The 27,185-nt window shown below is 43.9% G+C and overlaps 1 protein-coding gene across 7 annotated transcripts; it reads right to left on the bottom strand.

Annotated features, from left to right (window-relative positions):
* Positions 1-1,868: 1,868 nt before the first annotated feature.
* CATIP (ciliogenesis associated TTC17 interacting protein) lies at positions 1,869-27,185 on the bottom strand. Of its 7 annotated transcripts, XM_063116740.1 has the most exons (13): positions 27,075-27,182; positions 25,668-25,806; positions 24,355-24,427; positions 20,789-20,923; positions 18,243-18,421; positions 16,411-16,611; positions 14,845-14,900; positions 13,079-13,165; positions 8,826-8,996; positions 6,699-6,823; positions 4,798-4,874; positions 4,398-4,486; positions 1,869-3,336 (listed from the first exon to the last, which is right to left on the bottom strand). In XM_063116740.1, the coding sequence occupies exons 5-13, from the start codon at positions 18,337-18,339 to the stop codon at positions 3,124-3,126; spliced, it is 1,116 nt and encodes a 371-aa protein (XP_062972810.1). In that variant the 5' UTR covers positions 18,340-18,421; positions 20,789-20,923; positions 24,355-24,427; positions 25,668-25,806; positions 27,075-27,182; the 3' UTR covers positions 1,869-3,123. The 7 variants fall into 7 exon arrangements, with proteins under 7 accessions (XP_062972810.1, XP_062972811.1, XP_062972809.1 ...); XM_063116741.1 differs by lacking the exon at positions 20,789-20,923 and having other exon boundaries at positions 27,099-27,185; XM_063116739.1 differs by lacking the exon at positions 20,789-20,923.

Here is a 27,185-nt window from a genome sequence, read left to right as displayed (position 1 = left end):
GCTCGGCTTCCGTCGCTTCTTCTGTCACCGCTCCCAGGTCACTTCCTGAAAACAGGAAGTAATTAGCCCCATTCAGTCCGGTAGGAGATAGCAGCAACCAGACTTAATGAGGTTTTTTTTGCAGTGCAATAATGGCCAGAATGGGCGGAAGACGGGCGAGAGGCAGACGACGTCATGTGAGTAATTTGCGAGTGCCCAGTAACGAGGGTGCAGTAAAACACTCATTGGATGGAGCTTTAAGAATGTTAAGGAGAGTTTTTGACTGTTTCAGACCGAGGGTGGTTCCAGACGAAGCTTTTCTCGTGTAGTCGTGATGCCTTGTTCACAGAACTATAGGATGGGTCTGTACAACAACATCTTCAATTTGTAGATGTTTTCAATTTTTGTGAACCGCCCAGAGAGCTTCGGCTATTGGGCGGTATAAAAATGTAATAAATAAATAAATAAATAGCCCTCCTTTTATTTACCAGGAAAATAGAATGATTAAGGAAGAAAGGATGGAATAACTGCACACTATGCCTTTTGCTGGTTTGTGACAGGAGCCCTCCATCTAGAAGCAACACGAGGGTCTATGCAGCCTACCATGAGTGGGCAACCAGTTACCTCAGGGAAGCCTGGAAGGAGGGCTCAAAGTCAACAACCCCCTTGCATTGTTTGTTCCCACTTTCTAATATGGGTCCAGGTTACCTGCGGGATCTCCTTCTCCCATACAATCCACCCCATGCACTCAGGTCCTCTGGCGAGAACTTACTTCAGTCAGCCAAAACTAGGCTGACAACTTTTACCCAGAGAACCTTTTCTTCTGTCGCCTCAACACTGTGGAATGGCCTGCTGGAGGAGATTCGTCAACTTAACTCTCTCTCTAAGTTTAAGACAGCTATAAAGACTAGCCTCTTCTGGCAACCAACAATTTAAAGATGTCTTGATTGTTATTTTAATATTGTTTGGTTTTGTATACTCTTAATTAATTTTATGTATTTGATTTATATCGTATTGTTGTACTAATGTTGAAATTATTATTATCATCTGGAAATAAGGCTATAAAAGCCCAAGAGCAGCTTGCTTGTCTGGAATGACTAGGTCAGGGTTCTGATATTGAGGCAAGAGCAAATGGGAGCACATACTTGTTAACTTTGAGGAACAGAGTTCCATCCCCACCCACCCCCTGGTTAATATATGTGTATGTGTATTATATATCAGGGCCAGCCCTACCATAAGGAAAAGTGAAATGGTCACCTCAGGCAGCAGATGGTGAGCAGAGAGAAGTGGTGTGGCATTGGAGAAGAGAGCTCTGTGTACCCTCCAAACTAGCCTGCTGCCCTCAGGTTTAGCGAAAGACTGTTATCAGAGTTGAAGTACAATTCAACTGCCAGACTGGCACTATCACAGCATAGATAGTACAGCCAGTGTTGAGGAAATATTCCCACTTCTAAAGTGTAACATTAAAGGACAACATCTGAAATGGGTTACCAACTATGAGTTTATTACACTAAAAAAAATCCGGTTGTCTCACAGCTGTTTAATCATATTTAATAGTTACTGTAGTCACTGTTTATATAGAACCAAATACCACCAGTAATATTATGGTCATGTATGAGTGTCCTTCAAATAATAGTACCCTATTTCTTCGATTCTAAGACACACTTTCCCCCCCATATAAACATCTCTAAAAATGGGATGCGTCTTAGAATCGTGGGTGTGTCTTAGGGTTTTTTTTTCTGTTGGTGGTACTGAAATTAGTGTGCGTCTTACAATCAATGGTGTCTTACAATCGAATAAATACGGTAAGTTTTGGCATTGAGCTGCCTCGCACCATGTTTTTGTTACACAGACATAATCCCCAAATAGGGAACATATTTTCAATCTCATTACTAAAACGTGGTGTGTTTATTTCATCACAAGTAGAGAAGCCAAAGTAAGTACAGATGGGTGGGATGTTTACATGCTTACACACACACACACTGCTCATCCTCTGCACCGAAAGAGATAAGACTATCATTGATCAGCTCCTGTGAGCAGCTGGACGAAATGCTGCGCTAAAAGGACTTATGTTGTGGGGACAATTAACAACTGTCTGCACAGTTTGTAACAGGGACAAAATATTAAAAGTCCCACTTATCCAAGGCAAATGGGCTTGTACAGCTGTTCCAAACAGCACATTGCTCCTATTCGTGAAGAGTGCATGCCAAGAGAGTGTATCTGGCTCTGTAAAATGTTGATCTTTTCCGGCAGAAAGGTTTGGACCCCTTTTTATTTTGAAAAGATTTTAAGTTACAGTAAATGATGCATTTTTAAAAAAATGCTACAACATCTAATACATGTTTTAAAAAACTAAAATTATGTTAAAAGGAAGCTTGCTATTTACATGTTTCAAAACACCGGGATCCTTAGTACAGATATACCTGGGGGGAAAAGAGGACTTGCCAAAGCGAGGCTCTAATTTTGCAATGTTTTCAACAGATGTGATGAAGTGATGAGTGGTTGCATTCAATGCCCCCAGCCAATGAGCACACTGCACAGCCAGTACCTGCACAGAAGTAGTTTTCTCTAAGCTCGATCCTAGGGATAAGACTATATCTTATCCCCAAGATAAACAAAACACAGTGGCTCAATCCTGATGGAACGACAAACCATGGTTTGTCTTTACAAGAATGAGCCAGTGTGAGCCTCAGGCCTGCACACTCTTGCTTCTTCTCCCCTTTAATGTGAGAGGGGAGGAGATGAAAATTTTCTGGCTGTCGTTTGCAACAAGCCTCAGTTTCTCAGATCCAACCATGGTTTGTCAGTACATCTGAATTGGGGCTAGTGATCCACCTTCCACAGCCATTAGCAGTTCCACAACTCAAAGTATGTATATTTGGATGTTAAAAGGTGCCACATTCCAGAGGTTTTCCGCCACTTCTCCTCTTGTAGCGTCAGCAGTTCAGCCGTGTCCTGAATGGAAATCCTAGCAGTTTCTACTCATAGCAATGCTCCAATATCATTCAAGAGACAGTACAGCCACCGACGGTACAAGAGTAGACATCCACCCCTCCAGACAATGAGCCTCCCAGAAGCTTCCAGAAACAGCTCCCAAAAGATGCAGAGTCATTCCCTGGATCTTTATTATTCCCTTGGACTAATTTAGACATGGTTGCGAAAGGGGCTGGGCTTGTCAGATGACTGAAAAGACCTGCATGGCGGGTTCTGGGCTGAAAAGGGGGCAAAGAACTCGGCGGCAAAGGTGACCACATCATCCGGCTTGCGAAGGAGTAGCAGCTGTAGGAAGTCTGCCAGCAGGGCACTGAGCTCTGGATGGTGCCGCACATAGGTGGCATGGCTTGCTTGGAGCTCCTCCTGAAGGAAAGATTCCCCAAACCCTTTATTAGAAGAGTGGGGTAATACATTGTGGCAAAAATGAGGTGATAGCCAAGCTACCCAGCAAAGAACCATCACGTTTCATCTCTGAATACTTCTGTCCTTTGGGAAGCATAATCCTAGCATACCCAGTGCATACCCAACATTGCTGGGCATCCTTGCCCCATTCTCCATATCCCATCTCACTGGCATTGTTATCACAGCAGTGCCACCCCAATAACTGCCCTCTGGCTATTGCTATGCCTTTCCTCCAGCAACAGACTAGGCACCAAACCACAGACTCATGGGGTTGGATTCACATTTAGCTGCACGTAGGTCCCACCGAAATCAATGGCACAACTTAGACATCGCTTCAGTCAGTGTGGTGTAGTGGATAGAGTGTTGGACTGGGAGTCGGGAGATCTGGGTTCTAGTCCCCACTTGGCCATGGAAGGTCACTGAGTGACTTTGGGCCAGTCACAGACTCTCAGACCAGTCTATTTCATAGGGTTGTTGTTGTGAGGATAAAATGGAGAGGAGGGTTATGTATGCTGCCTTGGGTTCCTTGGAGGAAAAAAAGCGGGATATAAATGTAATAAAAAATAAAAATAAAAATAAATATTTATTTCAGTGGAAGCTGAGTGCAGCTAATTTAGTCTGGATCCAACTGTTTTTCTCTCTGCAATTCTCTATGAAGGTAGCAATCTTAAACGTTTCTGCTAGGCAGTATGTCCCAGTATACCCAGACTTAACAGGTTTCTTCTGTGAAACAGGTACCAATATTTTTTCCCTTTATGGGGCAAACAGAAATTCAGAGAGAGGGATTTAGATTTGGAGAACAGCATTGGAGTAGGGTGAGGGGCTAGCCCTTCCTCTCTCGGTGCAGCTGCTCCTATTCAACTTGCATCCCCACCTCAGTTGCTTTTAAGTAAAAATAAAAATGTTGGGAGATCCAGATATAGATCTCCCACTCTGAGTGTGTTTTGGCCTTTTCCCAACAGTCGCCATATTGGGGGCAAGTCTACAGCTGACAGCTTGTCCGTAATCTTCTAGCCACTCACCTTTCTATCTAAGAACCTGGAATACAGCTCCACGTCCTCTTCCCAGTCGAGGGGGATTTTTTCAAAGACCGGGCGAGGGTCTGGTTCATCTGGGAGGGGATGGAAATTGGGTGAGAGTATTGGGAATATGGGATTTAGGGTCAGCACCAGATAGAACATCAGAGCCTTTATTGAAGAGCAATGCATATACCCCCAATGACCAAATGAAAGAGAAAGAGCTCCTGCCATTTCCCCCAAGTCTGTTGATTCATTCCCAGCTGCTGTCCAGGATGAAGGCCAAGGGAGCACCCCTCAACCACCACCGAAGGTCCCACTCACCACTGAGGGCCATTCCAGACTGCCTGGGGCGGGGAAAGCATGCAAGGACACGGGCCAGGGCAGTCTTCAAGCTCCACTTTACCTGTGTCAATCAGAATGGGCATCTGCAGGATCACCATGGTGGCTGGGGATCCAACCTGGACACGACGTGATAAATGCCTGGGTGGAGGAGGCAAGAAGGAAAACTAGCCAGCTGGACCCTTCCGCATCTGTCTGTGGAACAGCAAGAGAGAGGCAGGAGCCCAACAGGAGTTGTAGTTGCATCCTGAAGGCTCTGTTGCCTTCAGGATGCACTATGCATCCTGATGCACTATGAATGGATCATCATGGGGCATGCCACAACAATCAATGGCTACTAGTCACAATGGCTGTATATTACCTCCAGTACTGGAGGCAGTATTGGGCTTCCTATTGGGGCATCTGGTTGGCCACTGTGGCCTTAGCTACACCTAAGGTTTATCCCGGGATCATCCTGGGGTCATCCCTGTTCATGTAAATGACACACAGGATATCCTGGGAACAGACAGGGACGACCCCGGGATGATCCCTGGATAAACCTTAGGTCTAGCTAAGGCCTCACTGAACAGAATACTGGACTAGAAAGGCCTTTGGTCTGATCCTCCAGACTTCTTCTTAGGTTCTTAGCTATGAGTCGGAACTCCCTTAGCTATGACATAAGTCAACTGGCAAATGTGTGTTGGTGGGTACAAAAGATGCAAAGTATCATTCTTTGCTTTCTCTCTCCCTGTGACTATGGTAGGAAATGGAAGTTTCCCTTTTGTTGGGTATAACAATTTTCCATGCCATTTTGCTTGCCAAGACCTCAGTGCCCTGAGGCACTGAAAGAGGATGTAACCATTTAACCTCTCACCCGCCCTCCCTAGATGTGAGCGACAGTGATAGGGAAAGGGAACAGAGGTCAAACGGATGTGTATGTGTAGTGTTGCATCCTTTCTTGGTGCCTTTAAAGCATTTAATGTTTGTAAACCGGCCAGAGAGCTTCAGCTATGGGGCGGTATATAAAAGTAATAAATAAATAAATAAAATTTAAAGGTACAAGCACTGTCTCCAAGATAATTTGCCAGCCCTACTCCCAGAGTGCTCTGCTGTGGTAGCAGCCATGCAAAGAATTGTGGGAGCTATCATTCACTCAGGGGGAGATACATGGTACCAGAGGAGAGTCTTGGGTTGGAAAACGCCAGAAACCGTACAACATGTAGATATTGTTTGACTACAGTTCCATCATGCCTGACTACTGGAGATGCTGGCTGGGGCCGATGGTGTCCAATCACATTTTGAAGGCCACGGGCATATGGGGCAGATTTGTTCAATATGCATCACAACCAGATGTACAGCAATGTATGCCTGCTTCCGCTCTGAGTATATGGACATTGTAACAACAAATGAAGGAATACAGCACATGTATTTCCTTTTAATTTTAATTTCCCTTTTTTCCCTTTTAATTTTAATTTTATTTCAATTAAGCTTCCTTCCTCTAGTAGTTATATCAATCGACTTTCTTTTCTTTGTATATTATACATATCTATATAATTGTTGGTTTGATATTAAGTGTTAGGGGATTGTTTGTACTCATTTTCTTTTCTGATAAATAAAAAAAATTGGAAAAAATATCTTGAGGGCTATGGATTGAGCATTCCTGTAAACAGAAATCTGGAAATATGATCTAGAAGCATTTGAACACAATATAGGTCCTCCTTTCTCCCCCCACATTTTGTATGTCATTTTATATACAAATGGTAATAACGATCCTTTTATGTATGGTTCTTAAGTTGTAATAAAGGGGGGAGGAGAGAGCACGAAGTAAGTAACTCAAGACATTTTTCCAATAAAAAATGATTTTTAAAAAGTATTGGGAGAAGAAAGCAATAGAAAAGACTGTTAGTGGATATACTAAGGCAGAGGGAGATAATTGCACTATATGCAGGGAATGGGTGAGCGCAATAGACTCTGGAGCTTCCTTACCCGTCTGACAGCAAGTAGAACTGCCAGGTCAGTGGGACCGCATCCACAGGGTGCACGGCTCTCTCGATCACAAACACCTCCACCTCCTCTTTGCCCACTTGCTGCTTCTGGAAACCCAGGGCATTCTGGGAAGGGATTGGTGAATGAGGAAGGGTGTTGAGGCAGCAATGCCTTGGCTGCTACATTCAGCACATTGTTAACTCTATATCAGTTGGGCTGCACCTTTGGGTCCAATCTGGACAAGGACAGTCCATCTACCTTAGCTTGGATATTCAGTCAACTAAGAGCTGGCTATAGATGAATGGACATTCTGGACGGGATCTGGGCTTCATTCCTGGCCAGCACCAGCACTACCCAGTCTTGTATCCCAGCTCTCGGCCCTCCTATCCTGTGGATCAACATATCCTTCCTGTTCACTTTTATTTTCCAACCAATTCCAGTCCTGTGAATTTAGGGAGACTTAAAGAAGGGGTTGGAGTCGGTATTATGGGAAAAGCCAGACAAGTGGTGCAAGAAAGCCACAGGAAACATAGGAAGCTGCCTTATACTGATTCAAATCGTTGGTCCATTGAGCTCAATATTGTCTACACTGACGGGCAGCAGCTCAGCAAAGTTTCGTAAAATCATTGAATCACAGAATAGTAGAGTTGGAAGCGGCCTATAAGTCCATCAAGTCCAACCCCCTGTTCAATGCAGGAATCCACATTAAAGTGTACTTGACAGATGGCTGTCCAGCTGCCTCTTGAATGCCTCTAGTGTAGTGGAGCCCACGACCTCCCTAGGTAATTGGTTCTATTGTTGTACTGCTGTAACAGTCAGGAAGTTTTTCCTGATGTCCAGCCAGAATCTGGCTTCCTGTGACTTCAACCCATTAATCTGTCTTGCATTCTGGGATGATCGAGACGAGATCCTGGCCCTCTTCTGTGTGACAACCTTTCAAGTACTTGAAGACTGCTAGCATGTCTCCCATCAGTCTTCTCTTCTCAGGGCTAAACATTCCCAGTTCTTTCAGTGTCTCCTCATAGGGCTTTGTTTCCAGACCTCTGATCATCCTTGCTGCCCTCCAGGTTATCTGCATCCTTCTTGAAGTGTGGTGCCCAGAACTGGATGCAATATACAAAATGAGGCCAGACCAGTGCCAAATAGAGGGTAGCCAGTACCTCGTGTGATTTGGAGGCTATACTTCTATTAATGCAGCCCAAAATAGCATTTGCTTTTTTTTTGCAGCCACATCAAACTGTTGGGCTCATATTCAGCTTGTGATCTACAACAATTCCAAGATCCTTCACGCTTGTTGAATTGCCGAGCCAAGTATCCCCCATCTTGTAACTCTGCATTTGGTTTCTTTTTCGTTAAGTTTAGAACTTGGCATTTATCCCCATTAAATGTCATTCTGTTGTTTTCAGCCCAGCACTCCACTTTGAAGTTTGTTTCTGTCTTCCAGGGTATTAGCTATCCCACCCAATTCTGTGTCATCTGCATTTGATAAGCATCCCTGCGCCTCCTCATCCAAGCCATTAATAAAAATGTTGAAGAGCACTGGGCCCAGGACTGAGCCCCGCAGTATCCCGCTCATTACCTCCCAACAGTTTGAGAAGGTACCATTGAGTACAATTCTGTACCCAACTGTGGATCTACCTAGTAGTTGTTCCATCTAGCCCACTTTTAGCTAGTTTGCTAATCAGAATGTCATGGACACTTTGTCAAAAGCTTTGCTGACATCAAGATATATTATGTCCACAGCATTTCCACAGTCTACAAGGAGGTTCTGAGTTTATTAAAATTGGCTTTCCTAAAATCCAGAGTACACATATGGTTACACTCAGCTTTTGCTTCCTTTAAAATCAAGAACTCAAGTATGACATGGTCGCTTTCCCCCAGAGTTCATGTAACTACCACATCATCCACCAAGTCATCCCTATTGGTCAGAAACAAGTCAAGGATAGCCAATTCACTAGTTCCTTCCTCCACTTCCCAAACCAACCTGGAGATACTGAGGATTAAACCTGACACTTTTTGCATGCCAAACGTGTGCTTTACCACTGAGCTCTGTCCCTTCCCCATACATTCCCAAATGCCTTTCTTCCCCATTATAATGTGGCCCTTGCACCCACCAGCCAAACTTACATAGGTGGAGGTACAGATGTGCTGGTCAATGTCAAATGAGAGGAAAATGGCATCCTGTGGTACAGCTTGCCGCCTGGCCATCACCCGCAGCATCAAGAGGTTGGCAGATTCTGAGACTAGACCTTCAAGGAGTGCACATTTATATGAAAATGTGTCAACATGGATCTCTTCCTGTGGGAGAGAGGAAAGGGAAGACATCCCTTACCAAATCCCTGCCAGAGAAAACGCCTCGGGGCTTATAAACTCCTAGAACTCTGGACAAACCTAAACATTTCTTTGTGGCAGGATGAGAAGAGGAGACTTTGATCTTGCTGCCACCTGACTGTTATGAGAGCTGGTGCAGCAGAGTGACTAGAACTGTGAGTTGGAAAGTCCTCTGTTTAAATTATGGCTATATATTCACTAAGTGGCATTGGGTCAGCACAGTTCCTTGATCCTAAGTTGCTGCCCAATTCGGCAACATGAGGATAATAATGCTGGCCAACTGTACAGGGCAGTTGTAAGGATAACTGCAAAAAAAGAAGAAGAAGAAGAAGAAGAAGAAAAGAAACTAAAGTGCTTTGAAATGTGCAATGTCAATGATCTCCCAGGGCATGGCTCAGCAGGTCTAGGTCTGGTGAGTCCATGGATGGGAGACCATCTTGGAACCCCTATGTATACTACCTTATTTCCATCATGGAAGAAAGGCGTGATATCATAGAATCATAGAATAGCAGAGTTGGAAGGGGCCTACAAGGCCATCGAGTCCAACCCCCTGCTCAATTTAGGAATCCACCCTAAAGCATCCCTGACAGATGGTTGTCCAGCTGCCTCTTGAATGCCTCTAGTGTGGGAGAGCCCACAACCTCCCTAGGTAACTGATTCCACCGTCGCACTGCTCTAACAGTCAGGAAGTTTTTCCTGATGTTCAGCCAGAATCTGGCTTCCTTTAACTTGAGCCCGTTCTTCCGTGTCCTGCACTCTGGGAGGATCGAGAAGAGATCCTGGCCCTCCTCTGTGTGACAACCTTTTAAGTATTTGAAGAGTGCTATCATGTCTCCCCTCAATCTTCTCTTCTCCAGGCTAAACATGCCCAGTTCTTTCAGTCTCTCTTCATAGGGCTTTGTTTCCAGACCCCTGGTCATCCTGGTTGCCCTCCTCTGAACATGCTCCAGCTTGTCTGCATCCTTCTTGAATTGTGGAGCCCAGAACTGGACACAATACTCTAGATGAGGCCTAACCAGGGCCGAATAGAGAGGAACCAGTACCTCACATGATTTGGAAGCTATACTTCTATTAATGCAGCCCAAAATAGCATTTGCCTTTCTTGCAGCCATATCGCACTGTTGGCTCATATTCAGCTTGCGATCTACCAACAATTCCAAGATCTTTCTCGTTTGTAGTATTGCTGAGCCAAGTGTCCCCATTTTGTAACTGTGCATTTGGTTTTTATTCCCTAAATGTAGAACTTGGCATTTATCCCTATTAAATTTCATTCTGTTGTTTTCAGTCCAGCACTCCAGCCTATCAAGATCACTTTGAAGTTTGTTTCTGTCTTCCAAGGTATTAGCTATCCCACCCAATTTTGTGTCATCTGCAAATTTGATCAGCGTTCCCTGCACCTCCTCGTCCAAATCATTAATAAAAATGTTGAAGAGCACTGGGCCCAGGACTGAGCCCTGCGGCACCCCACTCGTTGCCTCTCCCCAGTTTGAGAAGGTTCCATTGATAAGTACTCTTTGAGTCCGATTCTGTAGCCAACTGTGAATCCACCTAATAGTTGTTCCATCTAGCCCACTTTTAGCTAGTTTGTTAATCAGAATGTCATGTGGTACTTTGTCAAAAGCTTAGCTGAAGTCAAGATATATGACGTCCACAGCATTCCCACAGTCCACAAGGGAGGTTATCCTATCAAAAAATGAGATCAAATTAGTCTGACAGGATTTGTTCCTGACAAATCCATGTTGGCTTCTAGTAATCACTGCATTGATTTCAAGGTGTTTACAGATTGACTTCTTTATAATCTGCTCCAGAATTTTCCCAGGGATGGATGTCAGACTGACTGGTCTGTAGTTCCCAGGTTCCTCCTTTTTGCCCTTTTTGAAGATAGGGACAACGTTAGCCCTCCTCCAGTCATCCGGCACCTCACCCGTCATCCATGATTTTGCAAACATAATAGACAAAGGTTCTGAGAGTTCTTCCGCTAGCTCCTTCATTACTCTAGGATGCAGTTCATCGGGCCCTGGAGATTTAAACTCATTCAATGAAATTAGGTGTTCTTTGACCATTTGTTTATCAATCTCAAACTACAATCCTGCCCCCTCAACTTCTGCTTCACTTTTTCCAGGGGGGTCATAGACCCGCTTTTGGGAGAAGACCGAGGCAAAGTAGGAATTGAGCACTTCAGACTATTCTTTGTTATCAATTTGCCATCCTCATTAAGCAGTTGAACCACCATTTCTTTCATCTGCCTTTTACTACTCACGTATCTGAAGAAAGCCTTTTTATTGCTTTTAGCATCCCTTGCTAATCTCAGCTCATTCACAGCTTTAGCCTTCCTGACACCATTTCGGCACTTCTGCGCCACTTGTCTGTACTCTTCTTTTGTAGCCTGGCCTTCCTTCCACTTCCTATATGTATCCCTTTTTGTTTTCAGGTCATCTCTAAGCTTTTTGTGGAGCCACATTGGTTTCCTCTGTTGTCTTCTATCTTTTCTCCTGGTTGGAATTGTTTGTAACTGTGCCTTTAAAATTTCCTTTTTTAAATACTCCCACCCATCCTGCACTCCTTTTCTCATTAGGCTCCCTTGCCACGGGACCTTACTTATTATAGTTCTGAGTTTATTAAAATCAGCTTTCTTAAAATCCAGAGTACGTGTATGGCTACGCTCGACTTTTGTCTCCTTCATAATCAAGAATTCAAGTATGACGTGGTCACTTTCCCCCAGAGTTCCCGTAACTGCCACTTTATCCACTAAGTCATCCCTATTGGTCAATAACAAGTCAAGGATTGCCGATCCTCTAGTTCCTTCCACCACTTTCTGTAGGAGAAAGTTATCACCCATACATGTCAGGAATTTCTTGGAAGGGCCGCTTTTGGCAGTAATGGTCTCCCAACAGATATCAGGGTAATTGAAGTCCCCCATCACTACTACATCACACTTCCTTGAAACACTGGCAATTTGTTTCTCAAAAGTTTCATCCTCGTCTTCTCCTTGATTGGGTGGTCGGTAGTAGACTCCAATTATCATATTCTTTTTATTCCTTGCCCCATTTATTTTAATCCAGACGCTCTCGACGGGGCTCCCAGTCTCATCCGCCTGTATTTCTGTGCAGGGATAGGTATTTTTAACATATAGTGCAACTCCACCTCCCTTTCTATTTCTTCTGTTCTTTTTGAACAAGTTATATCCTTCAATTGCTATATTCCAGTCATGGGAGTCATCCCACCAAGTTTCAGTTATACCTATCAAGTCGTATTTGCCTTCATGTAATAAGAGTTCAAGTTCATTCTGTTTATACATGTTCATTCTGTTCATTCTGTTTATATCATGTATTTATACATGATATAAATATCATGTATAAATATAATAACATTGCTGTTTATCATGTGAGAGTATCCTTCCCCTACCATTGGCTATACTGTCAGGGGCTGATGGGAAATGAAGTCCAAAACATCTGGAGGTCACCAGCTTGGGGAAGGCTGTGCTATGAGATAGATAGACCATGAGATGGACTATGACACAGCTACTTGTCCAGCGTTACAGCCTCAGTTACAAATAGCAGCACAAGTTACTAAAGATGTCCTTACACCTATCATTAGGGAACAGTCGCTAGGGATGCTTGAGGAATTTGGTCTTTGCAAATTCCGATATGAACTGATGTTGCTCTGCACCACCCAGGCTATCGAGCAGATCAGAACCCATTTCCTGAATATTCCAAAGCTGTTCTCGGCTCAAAAATCGTTTTAAAATACATTTTGAAAGGAAATCTGTTTAAAAATATGTATTTAAATGCAAAATTTGGTTTCTTTTTGAAGAAATGCAGACCAATTGGAAATGGAATGGAACAGATTTTTGGATAAACACGTGCAAATGTGACGTGAAGAGGAAATAGATTGATTTGTCCAAGGCTAAAAGTAGCAGCTACAGAACCCGGTTATGTTACATCCAGTAAAGCATTATGAATTGCCAGTGGGATTTCCTTCAACCTGGAGGAGGAGGGGGGATTGGGGCTGGCTTTCCAGGCCCTTTAGGAGTAGCTCACTTTACTCACATCTCTTTCCACGATGGTTTTGCTCACGAAAAGCTGGCCTTGGCGTTTCACCACATGGGTCCTAGTTTCCACTGGATGCTCCTTAAACTGCGGGAAAGAGTAAGCACAGCCAAGAGTAAGCACAGCCAAGAGCAAGCGTGCCCAGCTCAGGCTGGAGGACTGGGCTTGGAACCGCTCCTCCTGAGCAACTGCTCCAGGTCAGATCCCTCTACGGAGGGATTTTACCTCTCTGGAAAGTCAGACGTCTATGGTCAAATAGAGGTTGGAGACCATTTCCCGTTTTGAAGCCTCCTCGGATCTCTTGAAACCCTGTTTACTTTCATATTGTCCCCCACAGCCAAGCATAAGAAACAGCTTCAGGGAATTAGACTCAAAGTAGAGGACTTCTATGAGCAAGTTAAAAAGCACTGGTCCCAGTACAGATCGTAGGGTTTATACCCTTCCATTGCAACAACAGACCATTTATTCCTACTCTCTTCTTTCTGTTCTTTAAAACCAGTTACTAATCCATGAGGACTCTTTCCCCACATCTCCCCATTTCCTCTCAAAATGTTGTTGTTGGTATGGTTTGCTTAGCGATGAAGCTGAAGGGTTATGTGTTCAGAGTTTCTATGTGAGGGCACGCATATTAGGCCTTGGGTGAGGAGGGTGGGGGATGGATAAAATAATAACAGAAAACAGGTAATAATAATAATAATAATAATAATAATAATAATAATTTCTTATCCGCCTCTCCATTTTGATTGAGGTAGGGAACAACAGTAAATATAAAATGCATAAAACTGAATTAAGAACATAATATACATTGTTAAAATATCCTAAAAACGTCGTGTTATGGGGGGAAATGCTTGCTGGGGTGCTTCCAAACAGAAGGTTTGAAAGTGTCAGGGACTCAGCAGCCACAATACACATCCAAAGTGAATTAACAGTACACACTGGTGATGGCAATGCCAAACCTTTGTGCTGGTGAGCACTTTTCTTTGTGGTAATTTCTGCTCCTCTTTTGGCACGATCATCATTACGAACTGGAAGCACCAGTTGCTGCGGAACGTGGGTGGGAGGGTGCCCTTTCACCCATGTCCTGCTTGTGAGCTCCTGGTTGACAGCTGGTTGGCCACTATGTGAACAGTATGGTGGACGTGGTGTGTGTGCGTCTATATGCTCTATTAACCCCATGGTGGCTGTGCGGTGGCACTGCATTGTTTATGTGATGCAGCTGCCAACTAACAGCCACATCTGGCTTTTACCTCTGAAACTCTGCTTTTTCACTGTGTTGTTTTACCACAACGTTTCCAATTGCTCCAATGTCACCATGTTGTTTCTTTCATCTGTCTTTGGTGGCTACAGTTGGATGTGTGTGTGTGTTCCTAGGGGCAGATCCCAGTGCACAGTAAGCTCGGGAATGCAGGGCAAGGGGCGAGCTTGGCAAGCCGAATGGCTGCTGGCATGGGCATTTTTCCTGGTCAGATATCCCACAATGCTTCCTGCCATCTAGCTTTCTCGATTCCACTTCACAGCAGTGATGCTGCGGGGTTTTGAGGGAATCAGCATACAAAGTGGCAGTGTATAGACACCCTCTAGATGGACCCTTGGTCTAATCCAGCATGGCTCTTCTTATGTTCTTAAGTAGGTTTACATTTACATCCATGATGCAGCATTTCATCTCTTGAAGAAAACTCTTACCAGGTTGCAGATGTTCAGGTGCTTTCTGGGTTCCTGATGACTAATGGGGATGGGGGACGACGACAGAGAAGTAAGGTACTTACCCTCATACTTTCCTTTGTGTGCTGCTCCACAGTCTCTAGTCTCTTTGTTATATATCCTGATACAGAAAAGGAGAAGGAAACAGAATAAACAGTTAAGGCTAGTGTCATCTGCTTGCTCCCTCTTGTATATCACGGCAGGCCAATCCTGTCTGTAAACTCAAGTTGCCCCTCTCTTCCTTATTACTCTTGGAAACATCCCAGTTTCCAGAAAGTAACCCTGAATTTGCCCACATATTCTACTCAATTTGCCAAAAGCTATGGGCCTGTTTGCATGATCATGGCTTATTTTCCTGACCGTGCTTGCCCCGGGGGTGGGGGAGACTGCATAATTACCCCTGCCGGTGCAGGTTGCCAGGTCATGAAAACCTGGTGAGGTGGCTTCTTAAATATGGTGGCTTGTTGAGGTGAGGGCGGCTCACCTCAACTCTAAAACACCCAAAACCCAAGGGCTGTTTTAGAATTGTGGGGTGGCTTGTTAACCACAGCAACAAACCTACATTGCTATCTTTTCAGCACCAGCCAAAGACCTTTCTTTTTTCTCTGGCATTTTAGAGTTTAGATTTTATGGTTGCTTTTATATTTGTTCCTGTGCTGCTTTTAGATTTCTATTACATTTTGTAATCTGCTCAGAAAATATTTGTTATCAAGTGGATTAAAAATGTTACAAACAAACAAAGGTTGACATTCTAAACACATTTTCTAGGTCAGGAGTAATTCCCATTGAGCAAAATGGGATTTACTTCTGAGTAAACATATTATGCTCTTGCCCCTACAGTCAGGCATTAAAAGATTTTAACGGACATATAGTGGAATACTAAGCATTATGTGGAACCAGAGCTGTAACTCTACCTTCTGCTCATTGCAGAATACCAACCTATAGTAATGACTGGCCCTAGTATGGAAACAAGTCTTGTTCAGTCTTTCCTTCACAGAGAATGCCCCTAAAGAATGTGTTATTAGAAAAGCAGTCTGTAACCACCATATATTATTGGTGCCTTTAAGTCCAATTTAATTGAGTTGCACAGAGCACACTGCTCATTTTAATTCAGCACACTGGTTTGAAAAGCAGGGTAAACTCATTCTCTCCATCATGATACACATGCATTTCCCCCCTATACCTTCACAGTCATCTTAGTGTTAAGATTTGGGGTAAGTTGTACTTTTATATATCTAAATTGCTTTATGGAAAACATATAGCAGGGGTGTTGCAACATTTGACCTTCCAGATGTTGTTCAAGTACAACTCCCAGCATCCCTTACCACTGCCCATGCTGGCTGGGGCTGATGGGAGTTGCGCTATAAGAACTTCTGTAGGGCTATGCATTCCCACCCCTGCAATATAAGGATCAGAATAAGGAGGAACAGCACTGAGAATCAAAAGCAATGAATTCATTAGCTTGCTCATTTCCTAATATTACAGTTCCTTCAGTGCATCCATCATGTTTCAAGGTCCCATGCCACTCATTTTAAAACTTGAGGTTCCAAGATTTTACTTGGGCCCATAAATTTGCCCAGTCTTTCCATTCTCTGTACCAGCCTCCTTTGGCCAAATTGCTGATAAGTTACCTGTAATGGAGGTCGTGCAAGGTATGCCATCGATGGTCCCCTTGCTGCTTGCGCGGACCAGGTAACAGTCTTCTTCCTGCCAGCCATCCAGTGAATAGCAGGCCCACTCAACCGAGATGGAGAATGTTCCTACAGTCTGTCCACTCTCGGAAATGGCAACCAATGATTCCTCAAACAGGCAGGGCTTGATCTCTTTTGCTTCTGAGAGATGAGACAGTTGAACTTCATCACTCAGGGGAGACAGAAAGCATTCTACCTGCTCTCACCCAGAATGGAAAAAAAATGTCCCTCAAGCATGGATATCTGTTGTTGTTGCTGGATGCCAAAAAGAAGACTAGCTACATATACCCAAACATAGGGGAGTATTTTGCCAGCTGGGGTAAAACCAACTCTAGCATTTCTGAGCAGAGGACCTAAGATCCACATTAGGATCTCTTTGGAGAAGTTAAATCACCTAGGCTTGGTGCCTCCCAGACAGCATTTATTGCTCCTTCTCTTTCCTGCTTAATGCCTTCCAGCTGAAAGAAGGCCTTTAAGGGGGAGGGGGAGGAAGCAAGGGAGGTGGAAAAAAGGCCTGCTTGTACTCCAACAACAGAAGCTTCATATTCTGACTTTAGGAAATACCTGCATGTCACTCAGTCTGGCAACTCAAAGGGCCTCTTCAGACAACACGCTAAACCAGGATTAGGCCACTAACCCTTTTGCAACAAGTGGTTAGTGAGAGCGTTTAAACTGTGATTATATAGCCACCATGGTTGGGAATGGTTCATACAACACATTAAGCCTTAATATTTAGCTCAAAATGCTTAACCATCATGGTTTAGCATGTTGTTTGAACAGGGCCAAAATCTAAATCATCCAGGGCCGACTAACCATCAGAGAAAATGGATGTGCCCAAATGAAGTTTCTCCAAAAAGTCTTCCAAAGAAATTGGAATTAGCCATTATTTGTCCCCTGTTATTTATTCATTTATTTCAAGCGTGTTTATCCCACCTTTTGGCATGTTCCAGGCCGACACGGTGGTTCACAAATGGATGACGCCAGTCTAGTATAAAGCCTTTAGAACCCATCATCTTTCCTTTCAAAGGCAGGATGGGAGGGTGGATTAACAGGTCTTATGAAAAAATGGTAGTGAAAGATTAGGCAGATGCTAAGACATGAGTATGGATGACTAGGAGCAAAGTTTCATGACAATTAGAAATAGCAATTTGGGGATGGTAGGAAACTAGGCACTTCTTTGGAGCCTCAGAAACATGATTTTGCTTTGGGGGCTAACAGGAAACTTGACTTTTCTTAAAATGGATAGGTTTTTGTCCATTCTGATGTATACTGTTCTTTATGTCTGTTTTAAAACAATAAATAAATAAAATCAGATGCAGAGGGGTGAAGTGGATTTTTCTTGGGACCACAGCACATGGGGAAGGGAGGTTTAACTCCCCCCCCCTCCTAATGAAAATTGCCTCCTCCCTCGCACCTGCTATTAGCCCTGGGAGAAAAGGCTCCCATTGACAACAATGGGAGCATTTTTTCAGGGTTTATAGAAGCATGCGTGTGGGGTGTGTGTGTGTGTGTGTGTGTGTGTGTGTGAAATTGTAGCTGGGGAGGGAAGGTCCTGATGAAGATCCATCCTGATCCCCGCTTGCCTACTATGAATAATAAACAAAATACCCTGACATTTTCCCTAAGAATGCATTTAGGGTCATTTCTGCTTTGGCTCCAGGACTCCTATGTTGCAAAATTCCAAACTACAAATGCTGTCAGTCACACCATCTTCATAAGGAACAGTTCTGAGATGGACACTGTACGAGAGCCCCAGCAAAAGGGGTACCCACCAATGAGGGAGAGGAATTCCACTGCCCCCTTGCTGGCAGCTGGAATTTTCTGTACTGGTGTCTCTTCTATCACATCTTTTGAGGTCTTCTTTTGCATTGTGGAAAGATGAGAACTTCAAGACTTTGAGCCAGATGAATGTGGAAGGGAGGCACAAGTCGTTGGGGGTGGGGGAGGAATTCTGAAAAGAGGACATGGATTATACAAATGAATTTGCAGATATGATCATTAAACCCCTCATGCTACCAATAAAACATGCTCAACTCAGCATTCTCCAAACTGGGGCCCTCCAAATGTTCTGGACTACAGCTCCTGGCATTCCTGACCATTGGCTATGCTGCCTCGGGCTGATGGAAGCTGAAGTCCAAAACATCTGGAAGGCACTAGGTTAAGGAATGTTGGCTTAACTGCTTGTGCAGATGGTAGCCACATCCTGGATGAGGCAAGTGGAATAAATCCAGCTTGCTATCATGTTTGTTAGTGCAATCCTTGTATTCAAGGTTATTACAACTTTACAGATATGTAGAGATGTACATAGCTGGTACAGTCATAACTTGACCCTGATATAAGAACATAAGAAAAGGGTCCATCTACTCCAGCATTCTGTTCACATGGTGGCCAAACGGGTGCCCACAGGAAACCCATTGGCAGGACATGAGTGCAAGAGCATCCTCCAGCCCATATTCCCCAGCAACTGGTTCCATGGGCATACTGCCTCTGATAGTCAAGATAGCATAAAACCATCAGGACTAGTAGCCATTCCTAGCCTTCTCCTCCTATAGGTCTTCCCCTACAATCCTATAGTTGTTAACCTGGGAGTAAGCAGACATACATAGAAATGTGATATGACATTCTTTTGTATATGACAAAAAAATGTACTTTTCTTCAATTCTGTTTGTGGCCCACCTGCTGGCTGCCCACAGCAGGCATGGCACACCCACCCCGGGGCTTTCCTGCGAAGTTGCGAAGAAAATACAACCAGGGACTTACCCGGTCTTTTTCCTTCCAAGCAAGGCGAGTATGGTGCATTCACTGTGTATCCTTGCGCTAGAGGCATGGCTGGGCAGATGGCGACCTCTGATTGGTTGCCATCTGCCCAGGTAGAGGGCAGGGGGTAGGACTGGCTGCTGGAAACCCCGTGGTTTTGTTGCAGCGTTGGGATTAGCCACCGCCACTATGAAGCAACGAAAGTGCGGGGTTTGCTTATCACGATGGCAACTCGCCGCTATATAGGCAGCCCAAGAATATATGGAAAAATGTGAGGCAAAATGCCATGTGCATATTTTCCCTTATATCTGCCCACCCTCCACATTTTTTTTAATAAAGACTACAGACTCACTTTTTTGCAAGTGAAATTAGGAATCTGGAATGGCTAATGCACTAAATGAGCCCTGCGTTCCATGCCAAATATCTGCAAATCCAGGCAATATGATGACCCTAATTCGGTAGTAGTTCGTGTCATGGCATAGCAGGGATGGGTGCTAAAGCTTCTCTATTCCTCCCTGTGAGGTTTTGGCAAATGCTTCCATGAGAATATAAAGACGGATTAGGGATATATTGACATTACAGACTTCAATAGTTATTCCCTCTCCTCAGGGAATCTTGGGTACTGTAGTTCTGTGAGGGGAAAGTCTCTAACAGAGAACTCTCACCAAGCTACAGCTCTAAGGATTCTTTGGGAGAAACCATGACAGTTAAACCAGAATAAAACTGTGTCCTTTCTCTCCTTGATACCTTCACCTCTCCTTTCTCCCATAGACAGTATAACTGATTGGTCAAAATCCTCCACAAGAAATTCGGGAGAAAATAAATATTGTGACAAATGAGCTTTTAGAGCCTTGAACAGAAGTGGGATTATGGAAAAAAGAGAACAGTGCAGCAGCATGCACAAAGATAAACCAGACTCTCACCAAACACAGAATTCAGGCCCAAATAAACAACAAGCAGACAAATTAGGTGCAACAGCATCCTAGCCAAGCCCCAAAAAGAGAATCAACTGGGTTGGCAGAGGGAAAAGAGGGACATCTGAAATCAAGGCAGTTTATAATCCTAAATAAGAAAGATAGGAGAGGATATTTCAAAATGACCAAGCATCACACTGTACTATCCTGCATATAAAAACTACAAGATGCACCAGAGAGGATACCATAAAGCAAATGTGCTTTAAAATGGGTCAAAATGAGCCAAACTTCAATCTCCCTTTGTCCTGAACAAGGAAGCGGAGGTTGTGATTTTCTCTTTTACTTCATCATACAACGAAATCTACATTTGAAAGTGGGCAGTGCAGAGAATGGCTACAATGCCCCCCAAGTTTCCTGCCAATCACATTCCCTCTGTATAATATCCTGATGAAACAGTAACCTTCCCACCTTCCCAATGCATAGCTCAAATGCTGCCCCCCTAACAGCTTAAATCCCAGGCATTCACAGTCCACACAACTGCCACCCCACTCCACCCCCCACACAAGAAGGGGATGAGCCTAGAGGAGACAAAGGGAAGCCACCCCACAGCCCAACATTAGTCTTGAGGCCTCCTACTCCAGACTCACTGTGTTTTCTTTCCTTCTACAGTGAGGCTGCAATGTAGCCACTGGTTTCTATAGCAACAGCCTTTCTCCCAAGCCTCTTAAAGGGACAGGACTCTGTTAGGGTTGTCAGTAATGAGAGCAGCTTTTCCCCTAAGACTGAAGGGAACTGTTAGCTGGGAATTGGGAATAGAAATTTGTCAAACATTTGTCAGAATAAAAAAAGCATAGCTGAGGTGTTTTTTTTAAAACGTTTCTGCAGATCTCACACAAGTAAAGAACATATAGAAAGCTCCTAAGCAGGAGAATAACACATAGTTATCTCTAAAGAATGAGCCCTGTGAACAATCTAATTCTTCCATGTGGTTACAGCATCTTACCAAAGAATTTTAGGAGTAACATATGCCATCCTAAAAATACCTCTTTAGCATTTAGATTTCACAACTCTGTTGCTTTTTGGTTGCATCATAAAAATCCAGCTCCCCTATATTATGATTTCCAGGATTTCAGTAGGAAATCCTTAGATATTTCAGAAGAATTGGGATATCCAAGGTTATTTTCTTTTAATGGAATAATCGGGGGAAAGTGTGGGAGACATGCAGGCGGTTCACAATGTCTTCAAAATGACACGGAAATTTCCATGAGTGGCCAGTCATGAGTGTGTCATAAATTGCTCTTTTAAAGAAGCCCTATATCTGTTGTCCAGATTGTGTGAGATTTGCTAGAGCCAATTAGAAGCACTGTTAAAGCAGACTATTCTTAACAGTACATTGCTGGCCCAGGAACTAGCTCATGTAATTTGGGAGATGGAGAGATTTGCTTCCTTTTGTAATGTTCTCTCTCAGTAACTACCTTTCCCAGAGTTCCTTGTGCATAGATAAAAGCAAGGGAGTGCTGCTGGGAGGGGCAAAGCACCACGATCATGGATCCCTATGTCAGTGGGAGCCAGTGCTGCTGGCATGATTTACAGGACCAACTAAATACCTGTTTCACAAGTATTCTACACATCTTTCTGAGAATTTCCTTGTGAAATGCTGCATCTGGAAAACAAACGAACTTCAAGACTGTTTTTGGAAAAGAGAATGAACTATCCCATTTATCTCATGGGAATGAGATTTACAAAAAACAATGAATTTTCAGTGAAGTGTGCATTGCCTACTTTCAGTAAGCTAGCACTCATCAAAACTGTAGGCACTCTACTATGGGGCAAGAATGGTTGGGGCACCTTGCTATTTTGTCTATTGAGGGTGAACTTGTAATTGACTTTGGGGAAATAATTCATGATTTTTTGATGAAAAAAACCTTTGATCCATTAGAATAAAAAATATCAAAACATAAACAGGATAATACTTTTATTAGCTCCAGTCAAATCATTACAAAATAGTCAGCTAACTTTGGAGGACTTTTCTTCAGGTTGGATGTTACATTAAACAAAAATAGCCAAAAGGGTGTGTGTATTTGGGAGCATAATAGAAAAGCCCCAGTGTAGGCCATGTCCTAATTTTCAGAAATATAGATGATGTAATTTCAGAATTACAATATATATACTATTATTTCCTAACTCATGAGATTATAGGCATGTATTGGGATCATTGGCCTAATTTACACCAAGCAGGATATTGCACTATGAAATTGGTATGAAAGCGGTATATGGTATGTGTCAATGGGCCCCAACAGTTGTCAGTGTACTTCTATACCGCTATAAAGCAGTAGTGTAGCTCCTGCCTTGTATATACTGCTGTCATAGTGCTATATCCTGCTTGGTGTAGATTAGGCCATTTTATCTATGTGGGAGGGGGGCTGTGTTACAAGTTTCTACTGAGCCCCACAAAATGATACTTGAGCCTGCCCATCAAACCAATATGCACTATTGCTAAATAAACAACAATGCAGCTATTCTCATCAGAACTAAGGTGTAGACAGGGGCAGCACTATCATCACAAGGTCCATTTACTCATCCCCCCAAAAACAGAAAGATGAGGAAGCTTGAGACTGTAACTAAAGAGGATGGGGAGAGTGTAGGCTCAGCTGGGATTAAAGAGGTCATGAACAGAAGGCATGATGAATATGGGTCACTGCAGGCTGGAAGAATTGGCCTGTACCGTGCGTGTGTGCATGTGTGTGCATGTGTAAGAGAGAATAAGAGAACAAGAGATGAGCAAAGTGTTAAACCTATTCTGTTCGGTCATTCACTTATTTACACACGTGCTCACACACCAGATATAATACTACTTAAGACAGGAGGGATAGGCAACTTGTGAACCTCCAAATGTTTTGTTCTACAACTCCCATAATCCCTTGCCATTAGCTATGTTATCTATGGCTGATTGGAGCTGTAGGCCAAAATATTTGGAGGGCCCCAAGTTGCCCACACCAAGACATTATAACATTGTAATATATGATACATAGCTTACTCCCGCCCCGCTCCCCACAAGAAATGCTTAATAGACCAATAATTTCTGTGGATGCCGAGGGAAAAAAACACAGGGCAGATTATAAACAACAGCAACTATTTAAAAAGAGAATGAAACAAAATGTGCTGAAAAAGTGGATATGAGCCAGAAAGGAAGGTCAGTGCAGCTGGAATGTATCTTCTGAGAAGAAGCATACAATTTTGCAAGTGTTTTCTTGGGAACAATCATTAATGGTGCCTGACTATTTCCCCCCCACCCCCCACCCAGTGCACCCTGTTTGTCTGCATTCTTTATTAAAGAGATATCAGTGAAAACCCCACCCTCTGAGCAAATATCAGTATGAGGTTTCCATGAAGCAACTCTGTTTCCAAGTTTACTTAATGGGAGCAAACCTGCCGCGCATAGTTTGGTTGAAAAGAAATTGCACCGCAAAACCAAAAACGACAGCATAAACAGTATCTTTTTAAAAAGAGTACACACTTTGCTTGCATATTAACACAAAACAAAACACTTGCTGCACCACCTGGTGGCTTGGGCTAGAACAACACCCAAAGAACAGGTGACGCAAGTCCCAAGTCAATTAAATTTGTGAGATCTTGTTGAACGACTTGTTTGGTTTTGACATTCTCCTCAACAAGCTAACAAATGGCTGCTAAATGAAAAGGATGTCAATGTAAATGGAACTAGAGGAATAATATACTTATACAGCAGGAGTGGGCATTCATGGGTTGGTGGACTATAACTCTCATCATTCCTAACCAGGGTTGCTGGTAGTTGGAGTCCAACAACATCTGGGAGCCACTGGTTCCTATCCCTGCAAGAAAACATGAAACAAATGGGGTTGAGATTTGCTTGGGTCTTGCCTTCCTATTAGGCAGGGTGAGATGTCACCGTCCGTGCTTTAAAGTGTCTCCCACCTCATCCCAGCCCATTTGATAGGAATGTGAAAGGATCCACATAACACATGGGGGCAGCTGAGCTACCCTTTACATCTTGTTAGTCCCCAAGACAGTCAGCAGACCTAAGTCTGAGGAAGTTGGAAGAAGACAAGATGAGAAATTAGCAAGGGAAGAGGAAAGAAGGTTAGAAATAGGAACAACTCAGTATCATCAGCATAGATATCACTAATAGTAACAACCTAGTTTATCCATTAATCGTAGTAAGATGAACCAATACCTTGGTGACCCTCAGGCTTGTGGGGCCCTGAAGCAGTTTTCCCCTCTGTCTCCACTTTCACCCATGGCTAAACCTGCAAAAATATTGGTTTTTTTTTAAATGTTAAGATAAGTTAATAGTCCATGTAGAAGCAGACATAAACAGAATCAATAGGGGAAAGCCCCAACTTGTTTTGAGCAAGAACCAAAGCGTCTTAACCTGGGAGTAAATCAAGTGAACATAATGCAACCCTAAACAAATCTGCCTTCTAAAGCAAGGTTTATCCAACCTTTCTTGCAACTAACGTATTTTTTGGGATGACATGATGAGCTGTGCCAGGGTGGGTGGGGATTAGGGGAAATAGCGGGAGCACAAGCTGCATGTGTGTGGGGTGGGGAAAAGAAGCCGTCATGGCTTCTTTTCCCCCCATTAATGGTGTGAGCCCAGTCAATATCTGGCAAGTGATAGAAAGGATGGCATTTGCACTCCCTTTGTGACATGAAGAATCCTAAATGAATAGATGAGCTGTGCTAACTCCATTGTCTTGTGCCCTGTAGAGCCATTTTGCCCTTGGCTGGACCCGTGGCTGAAATTGAGAGAAGATAAAATATTTCACTCAGCCCATCACATGAGCCTGCCAGGGCTACCTAACCCTGGAAGCCCAGTGAGAGGGGGGCAGCGGGTGTGTGTGTGAGAAATCTGGGAAATCCGTAGGAGGCTTGAACCCCACAGCCCTCCCAAACTTTATGCTCATGCCTTCTACTTAGTGGGTTGGTGAAAGAGGGATGGAAGGATCTGCCAGCCAGGGGCAATTCTGTGGTGACCACAGAGGAGAGGATGCCTCTTCCTCCGTGGCCGCCGGCACGGAGATGAATCAAGATCAGACTCCTTCCTTCACTCATCTGCGCAGAATTCCATGTACACACCTGCATTGAAGTCCTTGTCGCCTGTGGTGATCAGGCAATCTGCTACATACAAGACTGAACTATTGGATGAAGATAAAGAACAAAAAGCATAACCCTCAAGAACCCCAATATTTTTAGAGGAGGAGAAGGCAGAGCAGCAGCTGTAGAGCACATGCTTCGAATGCAGAAGGTTCCAGGTTTGATTCCTAGCATCTCCAGGCAGGGCTGGAAAAATTCCTGCCTGAACTGCTGGAGAGCCGCTGCCAGTCAGTGCCAACAATATTGGGCTAGATAGACCAAGGGTCTCACTTAGTGGCTGAGTTCACATTTAGCACTAACCTATCTTGGGTTGTATTTGGGAGCAACCCACGTGGGTTAGCATGTTGTGTAGGGAGCGTTTTCCCTGCCTACAATTGGTAAATTACTCACCTCCATTACCCATCTTCTGCACAGTGGGTGTAGGACCTGGGGTGGCTTACGTTATCTGTGGGGCGCTCTGTGTATAAATCCCCACGACTGTTGAGATGGCCACCTAGACTGGCGATGCTCTGGCCGGTGTGGCTGAACTCTATGGTAACAATAAAATGCAATGAATAGATTCCAAAATATTTATTATCAATTGCAATGGGAATATATATGGATTATAGCACACATTGAGGGTGCTATAGAGATCACTGCTACTCCTAAAAGGGCATGGCGGAGGGAAAACGGGGAAAGTGTCTCTCATCACATTTGACGTTACTGGCACTATCCAGTAGGTGCCAGAGTTCACATTGTACTTCAGAACTGAAACAAACATATTAATGTGTGTGTGTGTGTGTGTGTGTGTGTGTACATACAGCTAGTATGGGGAAAATATTACATTGTTCTTGTCTGAATGCAATTTCCCATTGTTGTTAAGCTGCCTTGTGGATCCTAATGGGTGAAAAGGAGGGGTATAAATATTAGGAAGTAAGGAAGATTCAGATCCCCCATAACAACTGAATAACTGTGCATCTGGGGGCACATTTGGAATTTTGAGAGTGTTGTTGTAGGGTGCTCTCAGAAAATGGTTGCCATTGGGGGACTTACCCATTCACAAAATGGCTGCCATGATGGGTATGGCAGGTCACAAAACACTCACTGGCCATTAGGCAAACTTCTGAGATGAGCTCCATCAGATGAGCATTTTATTGCGCGCTCGTTGCTGGGCACTCATTGATTTTCGCGGGTCCCTCTCAGATCTGCCTCCTGCCCCTTCTAGCCTTGCACCACAAAAAACACACACCAGTAAGTCTGACTTATTTTTAAAGATGGAAGTTGCCGTTATCTCCTGCTGTGTGCAGAAGCAGCGTGATCAAAACGGCCCACTGAATGGGCCATGTGCACATGTAAAGAGGGACAAACACGCAGGCAGAGAAGCAATGGTAAGCAAATAAGATTTTCCCGTGTGATGACGCTGAAAAGTAACTTCCCCAAGAACCTAAATACAAGGCAGGGCTGGGGCTGAGCCCCAAAACACAAAACCACTTCTTTGTACCCAAATATAAGAGCAATAGTAGTATGTGGACTGTGCCTTGGGAGACAGAGGTTCTATTCCCCACTTGGCCATGAAGCTCACTGGTGACTTCGGGCCTGATTCACCACGTCGGAGATCCCAGTATTACACAATCGGACTAATACAGAAAGAGTTTCACCTAATCCAGTTTGGCGATTGCAGAAATTAAATGCATTTGTTTTAATAATATAACTCTGCGTTCAGGAGGACAGTCACTGTCGGGTGCTTTAAAAAATGACGACAACAATACTATAATAAGCCCCCACGCTTAGCTCACTGACTTCTTTCTCGATGCATACCGACAGATCCCCGCCGGCGTTTACCGTGGAATCCCTAAGGGGGGCACTGCATGCCCAAGCCACGGCGGGCGCGTAGAAAAGAAGCCGCCACCGCCGCTGCTACGCTCCGGC

The sequence above is a fragment of the Elgaria multicarinata genome, chromosome 2, assembly GCF_023053635.1.
Source record: "Elgaria multicarinata webbii isolate HBS135686 ecotype San Diego chromosome 2, rElgMul1.1.pri, whole genome shotgun sequence".
Classification (NCBI taxonomy): domain Eukaryota; kingdom Metazoa; phylum Chordata; class Lepidosauria; order Squamata; family Anguidae; genus Elgaria; species Elgaria multicarinata.
This window is presented reverse-complemented; position numbering and strand designations above follow the sequence as displayed.

Bases quoted from the DNA above. Each gene is read 5' to 3' on its own strand.
- CATIP (XM_063116741.1), bottom strand. From the start codon at position 18,339: ATGCAAAAGAAGACCTCAAAAGATGTGATAGAAGAGACACCAGTACAG. The intron at 6,824-8,825 runs GTAAGTTTGGCT...ATCCCTTCCCAG, and splicing joins ACATCTGTACCTCCACCTAT to AATGCCCTGGGTTTCCAGAA. The intron at 3,337-4,397 runs GTGAGTGGCTAG...TCTTTCCTTCAG, and splicing joins CCAGGTTCTTAGATAGAAAG to GAGGAGCTCCAAGCAAGCCA.